Source organism: Penicillium diatomitis (assembly GCF_028827545.1).
Source record: "Penicillium diatomitis strain IBT 30728 chromosome Unknown utg000006l_segment0_segment0, whole genome shotgun sequence".
In the NCBI taxonomy this organism is placed as follows: domain Eukaryota; kingdom Fungi; phylum Ascomycota; class Eurotiomycetes; order Eurotiales; family Aspergillaceae; genus Penicillium; species Penicillium diatomitis.
Genome location: NW_026623178.1, coordinates 199293 through 212755, shown reverse-complemented (window position 1 = coordinate 212755; position 13463 = coordinate 199293). Strand labels below are relative to the sequence as shown.

Here is a 13463-nt window from a genome sequence, read left to right as displayed (position 1 = left end):
ACTTACGTCCCAATTACCCCAACCACGACACTACTGGCTACGATACTTTGATCCACATCCTGAGTTCGCTGTTCCTTCGCGACCGAATAAAGCCCTCTGTTTTGTCGCATGGTGCATTCTTCGGATCGGGAGATCTGAATAGATCTCCTTGGAAGCTTCTTCTCCGGCTTCCCCAACATTCCAGAGCCTAAGCGGAGTCCACCGAAAGGATTCCACAATCGTCACCATGTCCAACCCGGGGTTGACAGCTGCGGGGAGCAGCACATACTCCTCGAATACTCTTCATGTGGGAGATGGCACTTGGGATACGCAGCGTGATACTTTTCTCCTGCCCAATTTGATGGGCCTGAACTTCGAAACGATGCGATACAATGGTAAGTTCGCAAATTCTTCAGCAAACTTTCTCAAGATGCGCATATGCTCACACACTCTGAAGGTATGGGCAATCGCTTCAAGGACATGCCCGAATACCACACCCTCATAATCGCGCATGGTGTTATTGCGACCATTGTTTTCTTAGGTCTTGTCCCGATCTCACTTTTGACCATCCGGTACTACTCTCGATGGAATCCCTTTTGGGCCTTCAAGCTTCATGCATGGTTCCAGGTTCTCACACTGCTCTTGTCGACCGTGGTCTTTGTTCTAGGGTGGTTTGCAGTCGGGCCAAAGCGAAGCCTGACCAATCCCCATCATGGGATTGGACTTGCTATCTACGTCATTGTGGTCTTCCAGGTCTTTTGGGGGTGGTTTTTGCATCGAAAAGAAAGCAAAAGAGTGCGCCATCATGTCCCTCTCAAGCTCGTGGTATGTACTCTGCGGCATAACTTCTCAAATTCAAAAGCAACACACTAAGACTTTGAGACATCTTTAGATACATCGATGGCTGGGAAGGGCACTGGCCATTCTAGGTATTGTTCAAATCCCGCTGGGTCTCACACTCTATGGTTCCCCCAAGGTCCTCTTCATTCTTTATTCGATTGCAGTCTTTGCATTCCTCGTGATATACTTTGTTCTGTCATACTTGTATGACGATGAAGGATTCCATCTGGCTAGTGAGCACGGAAGCAGGTACAGCGGCCCTTCCGTCGTTGAAGAACATCATCATGCAGCAGGTGGAGGTGGCGGCGGCATTGGCGATGCTTTAGCAGGCGGTGCCTTGGGGGCAGGACTGGCCTCGATCTTCAATAGACGAGGCCGTAGTCGCCCACCGAGCGAGGCGTACGAAGAATCTCGATCGTCATACCTCGACGAGAAATACTCCGACGAGTCCTCCCGGAGCGGTCGTGGAGGATGGGGCAACAAGATTCTCGAGCTCGGCGCACTGGCCGGAGCAGGATTGCTTGCCAAAAAATGGTGGGATCGTCGGCGACAGCGAGAAGACGACAGTGAAGTCGGTCGCTATAAACCTGCTCACTCTCGCAGCCATAGCTACACCGAAGAATCGCTGAGCAGGCTGGAAGATGGTCGACCTGAGCCTACCCAACCACCAGTCACTGCTCGCCCTCCAAGCCGTGCTCCCAGCAGAGCTCAAAGCCCTGGTTCGTCGTACTACTACGACAGCACCTACCTATCCGAGCATCCGGATCGCCGCCCATCCCACGGAGTGAGGGACGCACTGCTCGGAGGCGGGGCTATTGCGGCCGTCAAACGACTCTTCAGCCGGAATAAGGGCAAAGACGAGGAGGAGAGGCGTCGATTGGATGAGATCCGTCGTCGGGATGAAGAAGATGAGGCTCTTCAACGAGCGAACAGCAAGCGTCGACGACATGAGGAAGCGCTGGGGCCATATCCCCAGAGACGAAAGCCAAGCTCCTATACCGATAGTGAGCTCACACCGACTGATTTGACACCTCGACCGCACCCGGCCACGCAACGAGTTATGTCGGGTAGCTCTTTGCTCACTGCAGAACCCATGGCAAGCGGTGCTGTTGGTGCTGCGTCGGATGTGCCGCCCTTACCTCCAATACACCAGGAGTTGTCCGGTGATTTACCATCCCCGGAGCGTCCACATTCACCATATTCTCACCGAACCGAGGATATTGCAGCTGGTGCCGCAGTGGCCTCTGCACTAGGCGCTGCCTCTCACCGTCGTCGGAACAGTGGCAGTCGTCGCCGGGGTGATAGCCGACAGCGATCTGACCATGTTGAGTCACCGCCAGTATCTGTCAAAGTGAAGATGCACAATGACGGGCGGCATGTCACTCTACGCCGACTGACTGAAGAAGAAGCCGCAGCTCAGCGAGAAGCGCGGCGTCGCGAGCGCAGGAATTCGCGACGCCGAGGCAGCAGCGCCGGTTCATTCTCTGGCGATGAAGGTCGAGACTACGATCGTTGGAGGCGCGTTGAGGAACTGGAGCGGCAACAGGCTGAGCAGATGCGACGAGAGCAAGAAGCTGCGGCTGCTTCACTACCAGTTCCCGGTGGACCGTCCGCCAGCGTGCCGCCTTCGTCTTTCCATCCTTCTCAGTCACAAATCAGCCATCTGCCCCCGCCACCTCCAATTCCCCCACCAGCGCCATCCAGTATGCCCTACGGCCCAGGTAGCGTCACCTCACCTGGTACGTGGACTGGCACAGAAGCCAGTGGGTCCTACGCGAACAACCGTCGGCGGCGGCGTGCGGAGCGAGCAAGGGCCAGGCAAGAGAGACAGCAACACGGTGTGGAATTCGAGTAAGCATGTCATGCGTCATGTCTAATGAAGTTTTCACTTTGTGGTTTTTCTTTTCAATTGTATTTAGTCTCTTCTGTTCTCGTAGGTCCTTCTTTCGTGATGGACTGACGAAGGAGGCGCCTTGCTCGTTGGTGCGACTACCCCCTTTCCGATGCTGATATTGATGCTATTGCTCGTTGAATTTATCGGGAAACATGATGTTTTATATTAACGAATGTCTGGGTCTGGTTGTGTCATTGGTTTCATCAGTTCTTTTTGTTCTTTGGTGTGTGTTTTCCATTTGTTTTCGGAGATGATGCTTCTACCAAGTTAAGGGTTCCGGTTTCGTATTCTAGTGCCAATCACGGTTTGATTGATAGAAAACCTCAATAGAGCACACGGACGTCACTGTCACTTATTTTGGTGTCTTCTATCTCATTTCAGGTCATGCCATTTACGAATCAGAGGTACCCCTGAGCTCAAAAATACACGATTCTTCACCTTTGCTAGGCAAACGCGTACCACCGACATGATGAGATGCACTGTCTCTCTATCGACCTTGTGCTCGTCATTCAGTAGTCTCCATTCCGGGTTTAACATCCTGACAATGTAGGGGACAAGTACTTCAGACACATCATCTAGCCATCAGATATAATCCATCTAGGTAGTTGTCCAGACAGACCTGGGTACCAGGCTGAGCAGCCTCCAGCTTGCCGAGGTGGCTCAAATGAATGTAGTATACCTGGGCTAGTCTGTAATACTACGTGCCTCGATACGCAGACTCGACCCCCATGCAGCAATCTCCATTTGAAAATAAATTGTAGGTAGAATTTCTCGATAAAGTGCTGAGCAGGAGACAAAGGAGTCTCATTCTTCAACACTGGTATTATTTATATCATATCAAATCTCACACGAGTTAAGATTGTCTTGAATGAAAACACATCAGAGCGTAGATGTCTTCGTAGGTTTCCCAGCCATGGGAATCCAGCGCTCACTTCCAGCCACATCTTCGCGCCGACGCTGATCTGGGTCCTCTTCTGTCTTGTCGTGATCCTGTTGACGGGGTGTATTTCCCACTATGCCTGCTGCTTTACCAGATTGAGGCATGAATGCGGTACTCGAAGACACGGTCTTGCTGCGATCTGAGGACGGGCTCGCAGAGCTCTCTGGGTTGTTGAGATTGGACTGGTCGACGCTCGGTTTCGAATCTGGTTTTGTCAGATGTTGATATTTGGGGTGGGAGAGGAGCACCTTTCCCTCCCTTGTCAGACGGATTACGAGCCATGCCACATCAGGGTATACCTAGTAGAGGTATTTGACAAAGTGTGTGTTGATGAGAAGGAATGCATAGAAGATGGGCTTACCATCGCGATGCCCGTTATTGTTTGATCGGTCCGACATTGCCTCAGTCTGTTTGGATTCTGTTTAAATCACAGCCTAAATGAAATAACCTGCGTTTCCAGTGTTCGTGAATATGAACATTAGATTACTGAGAAACTCACCGGTTATTATTATAAACTCGATAATGCGGAGTATTAGATGACGTGACCGTGATGCCGAGCGAAATGATTCCCGTTAAATCCAATCATTATACTGTAGGTAGCGCGGACCCGGGGAAAGGAATGGGGTCACACCTCCTTTTCTGTCAATTCCCTGTTCCTGCTTCTCATCTGATCACGAAAGAGCTCTATCTAGGAAGACATGATGCTACCGAAGACCATGCAAGCTGGATGAATCTCACATACCAAGGCCTTATATAACTATGACAGAGAGGTTCTGGCCAGATGCCCACTGGGAAACTGCAACACCCGAGGTCTCGACCCTCTTCTTTGCCGAGCAACAAATGTAAGCGGCCAAGTACACACGAGCCTGTTCTAACCTCTGACAGTACACGGTTCCTATCAGACTTCCCGAGTCATATTCTATCAGTTCCATGGCAGGTGGTCCAGACTTGAATTTTTGGGGGGGCTAGCTAAATGGGTAATTGGTGGGTTGCAAAGCTAATGTCGGCTTGCAGGATTGGTAGGCATCATATGCAACTCAATCACTCTGCTTCTGAAAATGGTGCACTCCATAACGACCGATTGCCGCCTTTGACAACTAGCACATGTAAACTCGGGATCAATAAGGTACCAATTAGCAAGAGGACAAGTTAAGGAAAGTAAGCGTTCGCTAGTCATGATTGGAGGAATAAGGAACAACCGAACGCGCAAGGTGCACGGCACCTGTGTGAACAACTTGCAACGCTGTCTGGGATTGTAAGTAAATATAAAAGCAGAAAGAGCAGCCAGTGACAAAAGCAGATTTGAGCTGCGCTGAACAAGACGCACCTCCGCCAGCCTGGAGGTGCATTCATTAAAAGACCAGTTGCTTCATTGTGAGAAAGTCTTCTGCGGCGAAAATCGGCGTAGTCGACCCACTCCAGCCTTCATAGTTTTCCGAATGAGCAGCCAGACTGCCTGCAGCACGACAAGGAGCAACACAACAAACTTGAAGGTCGTCGTACTACCCATCACCGAATACAGAGCAGCAATAGCATCATCGGAGAGGCCCGATAAAATCACGAGGCGGTAGGTCATGAGTTGCTCTCCTGCCGAACTATCTGAGGCAGACCGCGCGTCGTCTTCAGATAGCCCCGGAATCACAGGAACGGCCGTGGTGGCATCGTCCCCGCCAGGAATGGATTTGATGACCTTGGCCTGAGCAATGACTGTACCTGAGCTCCAGATTAAGTGGATGGAAAGTATAAGCCGCACGATGTCGGATGCCTGATTGCTCGAAGTAACGGCGGTGACGTCTTCCTTTGGTGTCGGCGGAGTGCTTTGAAGACGCGACACAGTTTTGGCTCGAGGTATGGGGATCGGGCCAGCCTCGGCTTTGACATTGGTCTGCTCCCACTTGGAAGACGGCGAATTCGAGGCAGGGTGAATGGACCTTTTAGACAGAGGGGTAGGAGGTCGAACCGATGCATTTTTTGGCAAATCCTGGGTTGGCCGAATTTTGCGGAGAAGAGAATAGCTGGAGCCTCGCCAACTTTTCGAGTTTCTTCGCCTGTGTTGCCAAGAAGAGTGATCGACTTTCCTAGCGTGTCTCCGAGTTGAATGGCCACCACCAACTTCACGCCAAACAGGACGAAGTGAACGCTGCGCGAGCTGCTGAGCGCAAGGTGATGCTTTCTTTTTAACTTGATCTTCAGCCTTCATGTCCATGCTCACGTCTCGAGAGACCTCAGGCGAATGAACAACACTTGAAAGCGAGCTGGCTTCGTCGTCAGCCGAGAATTGGAATACGCGCAACATGCTTGGATGCTGTTTGGCATTGAAATGGCGTGACAAGTCATAATCCGACTGTCCGTCGAACCATGGACCCTGTGACGATAGAATATGGGGCGCGGAGACAGCGCGTCTTTGAGAAATTCCGTCAAGTCCCTCAAGATCATCGAAGCTCCCAACTCGGCTCAAAGATGCCGGAGTATTGCGAGGAACTCTTGGTTGATTGAGGCCATCGAGCGAGTAGAATTTGTCCAATGCGACGTCCCATTCGAGGCGAGGGAACGGTTCTTCCTCATTTAGCTTGAGAGCAAGGTCCGAAATTCTATGGAGTGCGAATTGGACTCGATGGCTGGTTCTCGATTCGTGATTCATAGTGGGTGTGCGTGAAAGTTCGACTGGTAGCAGAGGCTCATCGAGTGCGAGAGAGGAGATAGCTGATGAAAAGAGCTCATGTTGCGTACCCGCCGATTTCAGGCGCGTATCAATGCTCCCCAGGGGAGCTCTAATAGATTCCATCTCCACCGTCACCGAAAGCGAGAAGGTTGGACCAAATTGATTTGTTTCTTGAGTGAGAGAAGGTAACGGGAGAGGTTGACTGAACGAAGACGGGGGGAGAGGCTCGACCGTATTTCAGAATGGCAGGCGCGTTCACCACATGCCGTTTATGTCAGGTGCAAAATACAGGACGAGCGTTCAACAGAACAGAGTTGCTGTGATTCTTCACTTTCAAAATAGAGCTAAAGCGATCAAAGGGTTATATACATCTATTTAACATGGGCCTGCAGAGTCTCCAAAACCTGTTGAGGGAAGTTAGCCAGTAGTTTGAGACTTGGTAGCATTCGACACCATCATACCTCAAGCTCAATCTTAGCCTCAGCGATGTCCTGCTCACTGCCATTGCCGCCAGCAATCTTCTGGGCCTCAGCAATCTGGGCACGGATGGCCTGTTTCGAAAAGGTTAACAGGAGGCTCACAACAGGTGATCTTGGCAGAGAAATGTGAACCAATGCTTACCTCGGCGCTGAACTCCTCCAAGGGGAAACCCTCGACGGCGTTGATGCTCAGCTGAGAATCGGGCTGGACGACGGCGAAACCGCCAGAGACTGTAAAAAAGATTGACAATTAGCCGCGATGTTCGAGTCGAAGGCATGCGATTCTTTTGTTGGCGGATAAAGGTTGGCCATACGGAAGTACTGCTTAGTAGCACCACCCTCCTCAACAATCTCAACAAGGCCGGGCTTCAGCTGCTCGATAGAGGGGACGTGGTTGGCGAGGACACCCATGTCACCGGAGGCAGCGGGAATGTTGACCTGGGTACTGTAGTCGCGCGTAGTTGGTCAGTAAATTTTCAGTATGCGACGAGATCGTACGATATCGGAGAGCAAACGCACACGCCGGTGGAGCGGTAGATGGTCTAGTGGTGATTAGACAAGTTAGATATGACGTTCCCCGAAAAGTGATATGGTGTCTCCAAGGACCGCTTCAGAGATCCATACCTGGTGAGGGAGAGTCAGGGACAGCTTGATCTTGTCATTAACAGCCTCAGCATATCCACGGCGCTGGACGGGGGCGCTGAAGGCGGAGCGAGCCCGCAGGGCAGAGCGAGCGAAACGGAAGGAGTTCATTTTGCAATGATCTGGTGGATGCAAATGCCGGACGTATCCCTCTTGAAGGTTGCGTTGCAAAGGTCGAAGTCGGAGCGCCGGTTGTTCCCTAGCGCGTAATGTCACGTGGACCGGCCCCCGGCAACCATTGGGGCATCCATTACTTGACTGCTTCAAGCCGGCTCGTCAATCCTTATTATTCACAAATGAAGGAGTCTTGATCTGACATGGAGTATGCTGATGAGCTTCAGAGGTGCTCAGCAGCGAAAGTTCTGTATTATTACCTACAGATTCGCTAGGGCACTATTGGTCTTCCGCGATGCTGATGTCCATACTCAGCAGAGCCAAGATCAAGTATCTTTACCCGGGCGCATTGAAGGCATACTAGTGGGACAAATTGATCGATTGTGAAGTATCATTGGATTGAAATTTGAAAGTATTTCTGTTCCTACTGAAATAAGTAGTTACGAGCAGCGAGGGTTCCTCGCCGTACATGGATCAACTTCAAAGGGAGCCAATTGAAGAGGCTCATCACATGATCTCAAAATTAAAGATCACGTGATAGACACGCTCCTCAGCCTGCTAGTCACGGTAATGCGAAGAAGATATGGTATGCTGTTGACGCTGGGAAGTCTGCATGCTGAGCAAACTGCGATGGGAATACACCGTTACGCTGTAGTAGAACGTCTCGACAATAGATGAGCTTTTCAAACGTCAATCCCTAATCAATAGCATTAGAGTCAGCGGCCACGGCACGGGGGTAATGTCCGTGCACCACCTTCCCGCGGCGGTAAGCGAGATCCCACACAAACGGAAAAAACCCTAGCCGAACCCATCCATTTGGGTTCGCATTTGACATTGCACGCTCCCACTTCACCATCCCGTCCACGTTAATCGACAGCAACCGTCAAGATGGCCAGTACGTACTCCGGATCGACCAGCTGCCTGCATCGCCAACGCTGCACCCCTCGATGTCGATTTTACCACGATCGCTGACAACTTGTGCGCTTTGCAGAGTCCAAGAACGCGTCCCAGCACCACCGCAGCCAGAAGGCTCACCGTAACGGGTGCGTATTTTACCTCGCCAGTTTCAACCTCGCAAGACCACGTCCAAATTACCAAGCCAGCGAATGCAATTTCTTTTTCAGCCGAGGCTCACTTGAAGGAGCGAAGACTTGAGAGCCCATCCAGACGCCCACCATGAGAATGTGACATGGCTGATCATTTTGCATTGCGCACCAACTCTGCCGGAAGATTGCTCATGCTTCCTTCTCAGGAGAAGCTCGACTGGGAACTGAATTGCATTTCGCGTCACAAATTACTCGACAATAAATACTGACTTGGCTTTGTCCGAACAGTATCAAGAAGCCCAAGACCAACCGTTACCCTTCCCTCAAGGGTGTTGACCCCAAGTTCCGCCGTAACCACCGTCACGCTCTCCACGGCACCGCCAAGGCCCTGGTACGTTGATCGAAACTCCGACCTGTGGGGTCTTCCACTCGCGAAGTATGGATATTCTGTGTAACATTGGAAACTAACAACCCAACAGAAGGAGCGCAAGGAGGGCAAGCGTGAGATCGCATAAACGTGGACGGAATCGAAAATGAAAATTTACGGATATGGGGAATTCTGAGCGCGCAAGGAGCCAGAGAACATAAATATTATGTGCAATGAACCTAGAACAGACGGTTTCGCTGTCTCAATCGAATGAGCCTGGTTTCTGCTTATTCCTTGCGCGGTACATCCATCTGAGGTTGTTGGATACAAAGAAATCAACAGGCTTAATTCGATACCCCTGCAGCTGTTCCTTCAACATCGGAACGACGTTGCTTTCTCTCTCGGTGCACGCAAGGCTTCTCTATGCCTCCCTCCCATTGCATTGGTTTGAATCGCTTGGCTTTCTTGCAGCCCAGTTGAGCATTATCTCCCCAATCCCTTTTTCATTGCCCAATCCCTCGTTCATCACTATGAGCATTCCCCCCACTCACGGCATATGTGTGTACAGCAACGTGCTCTTTTTATGCGCGCCTGCTGAAGGATTTTTTCAACGTGCCAAGATCAATTGCCCTCTTCATATATCTACTGCTCCCTCGCCTCTCAATGGCGAGTGTGTTGATCGATGGAGGGCGACATATCATTGCTTGTCAGTAGAAATACTGTCGTAGTTATAGCCTGGACTTTCGAATATTCTGTAATGCACAAAGACACTTTTCTCATTTTCATATTCAACATCGCTTCCAATCACGTAATTCACTTCTGTATCACTCATCTGTCAAATCTTCCAGATAATCAATTTCTTGTCAAATCCACCGCTCACCAGCCATTCTTCCCTTTTGCGTCCTGTCTCGCCAGGGACATCAACAAACCCAGCCCAGATCGTGCGCACCTTGAACCCAGGCTCATGACCCTGCTTGAGTGTTGCGACCACCTTGCCAGTCTTGATCTCAATGCCTCTAACCACGCCATCATCACCATTCACCCATACTCCCGAGCCGTCCGGGCGCCAAGCAACCTGCGGCGTCGAATATGATGTCTGGGGCGCGAACGTATTGGCTTGAATCAAGATCGCGGCATCTTCCCGATTCTGTAGAGCGAGTGCCTCAAGAGCCTGTGAAGCTTGGGTCACGGCAGCTTCTGTCGTAGAACTCGTAGCATTTCCAGAACTGGGCGCTGATGGGAACAGCAGTCGAACTATAATCACTTTCATGTGTGGCTCTGAAGACGTGGCCACGGCAAGAAGACCCGGATCCAGCGGGCTAAGTGCCATGTGCGACGGAGAAAAAGCGACCCATGCATTGGAATGAGGTGCAAGATTTTGCTTTCCGAGTAAACGGCATTCAGTTGTGCCTTTCGGTGTCGAGCTCTGGTTGCTGTCATTCTGCGACGACTGGGAGCTCGGCTCTGGTGTTGGCTGCACCTGGTAGTAATGGATGTAGCTGGAATCACGACGCGAGACCAATAGGAGTAGCTCTCCAGAGTCGACGTGACGGACAAATAGCAATGATTCCGGATTTGATGCCAGATTTATACGCGCGACAGGATCGCGAATGTTCGGTGTTGCGTCTCCATCTTCAGGTCGGATGACTACCCGGTACAAGAAGACTGTCGCGTCCCAGCCAGCTGTGGCAATCCATAGTATCGTCGAGGCACTTGAGTGGTCAATTTCCTCATGCACAACCACCTTCACGGCATATTTGGCATGATCCTTTCTACTACAAGCGATCTCCGAACCCCGCTGGAGGAGCAGATGCCCCGACATGTTGGTCATGAGGATGAAACGACCATGAAGAATGGGCACAAAGGACAAGACTGGAGAATCTGATAGACCGGAGAAGGAAGTGACGTGCTTGTTCTCTGGCTCGATATCGAGAAGATGCATCTGCCTATCTGCACCCGTGGAGATGAGCAATGGTCGTGCTCCATTCGATGAGACATGTCCGGAGTCGCCGCTTGTCTCTTCACTCCAACGTGGATCTTGCCAGAGCTCAATTGACGCAGCGAGCAAGTTCGCAGATGTGGGAGTTGCAATGACGATCGGCTTGCATGGCGCTAAGAGTTATCAGCGACCGTTTCAGGAACAGCAAAAGAGTTCGAGCTTCATCGCTCATGAGTCTGGCAAGTCGATCTCGAATGTCGTCAAGCAGCTGCTACCAACAGAGCCTGTTCCCCCTCGTGATTGAAACCTTCAAGTCGCTCACTCACCAGGAGTCCTCCAGGACACAATTTCTTGATTGCCATTTCCCAGCCGCTCAAAATTCACAGTTTCGTCATAAGCTCTCTTCTCCACCAACAAGCTCTGGATCGTCATGTTATGAGTGTCATCGCCAGATGTCTGCCCCACGCCCGGGGGCAGGCCAGCCTCGCGTATAAAAGCCCGCAATGTATCAGTGAATGCGTTGGTCCGCAAAAACCGAGCAACTAGAGCGCTTGCAAGAGTGTCTATTTGATCTGACTGTGTCATCGTCGCGAGGTGTTAGGTGAGTTGATGTTTGCTTCTGAGATCAACGAAAGCTGGCGGGGGGGGGGGGCGTACTTCCGGTTAGGTTTAATGGCTCCAGGGCTCGTACATCTGGAAGTGGGTTAATGGACCCGGACGAAGACTTTATTATAATGTAGTGACTGTAACCTAATCGATCAAATTGTCTTAATTATTGTCCTCTGTTCGAAAAAAAAAAGCAAGCTCAATACCTGGTACGGCTACGCTACCATATTTCCTGTTCATGATGTGGATTGGAAGTAATAAGAAAGATAAATTTCCCGAATGCTTTCGTGTCGAAAGCTCATGCTAAATTGCAGGTTTCACTAATGACAATGAGTTCCACCACAACGCCGCTTGAAGATGCAACCCGTCGCGTCAAATTAAATGCTCAAGTATGGCAAGGCGAAAGATACCCAAAGAAAGCCAGACAGCAAGAAAGTGTGATAGAAGCCTTTCCTTTTCAGCCGAAGAGATCCTCTGCACGTTGACGACGACCGCCACGACCTTCGAGCTTTCCAGAGAACAACTCCTTGCCCGTGTTCTCCTGGTACTTGTTGGGGAACAATTCGCGAACCGACGCGCCGCGGCCCTTGATGGAAATTCCTGACCCAGCATTCCGCAGAGCAGAACCCTGATCTACTTCCCGATCCACTCGCCCAGAACCTGAGCCAGGGAACAATTCGACATTGCGTCTCTTTTTGTCGGATTGGCTCTCTGTGGAGGGCACTGAGATTCTCCGACCAAGCAGGTCGGGTGTTTCATCAGCGGCGTCAAAGGCGTCAGAGCGGCGATGGTTACTAGGCTTGCCAGGAGCCAGGTCTTTCTTGAGGTAGCTTGACGAGGTCTTATTCGGGAATAATTCACGGGAACCGACATCCGCAGAGGAAAAAAGTTCTTTCCCCTCGTTCCGACGACGGGTCTGTGGTGAACGCTCACGGAATTTGCGTCTCGTGTCGATGTGGTCCGCATCGTCGAGTGTGTCCCGGCCCGGTGATGCACTGCGATTGCGCAGTCGCCCGGAAGCGGATTCGTCTTCGGGGAAGAGCTCGATATTGCCTCTTTTTCTCCTATCTCCGGGACGGCAACGTTCGGAGTCAGCTTGGTGACTGGCCTCCGGTTGGTCGTCATACATGTTCACATCGAAACGGTCATCCTGAGCTCGGTCCTTGCGCCGGCGCAATTCCCGATCGTCGAATCGACGTCGTCGATAATCACCATCACCTGTCTCTTTATCGCGGCGCCGGTCGGTAATCTCCTGTCGCAAGCGCTCGCGGGGGTCGTGCTCTGGGTGCATCAAGTAGAAGCGGCTCTTCTCGTGAGCACGCGGCTGCTTTTTGTCTGATTTTACGGCAGACCGCACTTGCAAGACTGAATCAGGATAGGTCGCCAAATTATTTGCGGAGCGTAAACGTAATGGAGGTAGAGCGGATGTGTCCTCCTCCTCGCTGACCTGGGTCAGGGCTGCAAGAGCCCGAAGACCAATCTCCGGAGAGGAATAAACGATATTAGCGGACGTATCGTCGATCCATTCGACTCGCGAGGGCACTTCGTCTGCAAAATGTGTGCTTGCGAATTGCTTGATGTCGTCCGTGGTCATTTCATCCACGCCGCGCACATGAACTTTTTCGTACATGGCCTCCTCGTCCAGGGGATCGACCATTGCGTCGTGAGTTGATGCATCCTGTACCAAAAGAATCGTATATGAGGTTAGAGACTGCGTCATAGGTGGAAGAACATCTCTTTGGCCGTCGCAATTCATCACTTACAGGGAGAATCGGCTGAGGGGGCTGTTCAAACTCCGGGTCAGGGCCCAGGTCAAGATCGATGTCCATATCCATTGCGGCGCTTGAGGGTGAACTCCGGCACCCTTAGTGTTTTCAATCGCACTTTGGGAAAGAGAGGATCTGGCAAGCCGTGCGCGAGACGAGATGATTATCCGAGATGTGGATCGAGAGATT

General features: G+C 51.3%; 7 protein-coding genes across 7 annotated transcripts; 2 read left to right on the top strand and 5 right to left on the bottom strand.

Moving 5' to 3' along the window:
- Positions 1-226: 226 nt before the first annotated feature.
- Positions 227-2674, top strand: N7539_005750 (uncharacterized protein; the record flags this gene model as incomplete). Its single annotated transcript, XM_056935352.1, has 3 exons — positions 227-374; positions 437-804; positions 872-2674. 3 exons carry the CDS (start codon positions 227-229, stop codon positions 2672-2674), a joined length of 2319 nt encoding a protein of 772 aa, XP_056789224.1.
- A 918-nt stretch (positions 2675-3592) lies between these two features.
- On the bottom strand, positions 3593-4051 carry N7539_005749 (uncharacterized protein; the record flags this gene model as incomplete). The annotated part of the gene is made up of 2 exons (XM_056935351.1): positions 3593-3858; positions 4015-4051. The coding sequence occupies 2 exons, from the start codon at positions 4049-4051 to the stop codon at positions 3593-3595; spliced, it is 303 nt and encodes a 100-aa protein (XP_056789223.1).
- Positions 4052-5022: 971 nt separating this feature from the next.
- On the bottom strand, positions 5023-6294 carry N7539_005748 (uncharacterized protein; the record flags this gene model as incomplete). Its single annotated transcript, XM_056935350.1, has 1 exon — positions 5023-6294. One exon carries the CDS (start codon positions 6292-6294, stop codon positions 5023-5025), a length of 1272 nt encoding a protein of 423 aa, XP_056789222.1.
- A 392-nt stretch (positions 6295-6686) lies between these two features.
- Positions 6687-7547, bottom strand: N7539_005747 (F1F0 ATP synthase subunit delta; the record flags this gene model as incomplete). The annotated part of the gene is made up of 6 exons (XM_056935349.1): positions 6687-6719; positions 6777-6866; positions 6937-7025; positions 7109-7239; positions 7314-7336; positions 7419-7547. The coding sequence occupies 6 exons, from the start codon at positions 7545-7547 to the stop codon at positions 6687-6689; spliced, it is 495 nt and encodes a 164-aa protein (XP_056789221.1).
- An 844-nt stretch (positions 7548-8391) lies between these two features.
- On the top strand, positions 8392-9127 carry N7539_005746 (60S ribosomal protein eL29). Its single transcript, XM_056935348.1, has 4 exons — positions 8392-8445; positions 8542-8593; positions 8885-8987; positions 9076-9127. The coding sequence occupies exons 1-4, from the start codon at positions 8439-8441 to the stop codon at positions 9109-9111; spliced, it is 198 nt and encodes a 65-aa protein (XP_056789220.1). The 5' UTR covers positions 8392-8438; the 3' UTR covers positions 9112-9127.
- Positions 9128-9798: 671 nt separating this feature from the next.
- N7539_005745 (uncharacterized protein) lies at positions 9799-11487 on the bottom strand (the record flags this gene model as incomplete). Its single annotated transcript, XM_056935347.1, has 2 exons — positions 9799-11075; positions 11229-11487. The coding sequence occupies 2 exons, from the start codon at positions 11485-11487 to the stop codon at positions 9799-9801; spliced, it is 1536 nt and encodes a 511-aa protein (XP_056789219.1).
- Positions 11488-11965: 478 nt separating this feature from the next.
- N7539_005744 (NCBP3 domain-containing protein) lies at positions 11966-13343 on the bottom strand (the record flags this gene model as incomplete). Its single annotated transcript, XM_056935346.1, has 2 exons — positions 11966-13186; positions 13272-13343. The coding sequence occupies 2 exons, from the start codon at positions 13341-13343 to the stop codon at positions 11966-11968; spliced, it is 1293 nt and encodes a 430-aa protein (XP_056789218.1).
- Between the last annotated feature and the right edge of the window lie 120 nt (positions 13344-13463).

Bases quoted from the DNA above. Each gene is read 5' to 3' on its own strand.
- N7539_005746 (XM_056935348.1), top strand. The intron at 8,594-8,884 runs GTGCGTATTTTA...TTGTCCGAACAG, and splicing joins CAGAAGGCTCACCGTAACGG to TATCAAGAAGCCCAAGACCA. The intron at 8,988-9,075 runs GTACGTTGATCG...ACAACCCAACAG, and splicing joins ACGGCACCGCCAAGGCCCTG to AAGGAGCGCAAGGAGGGCAA.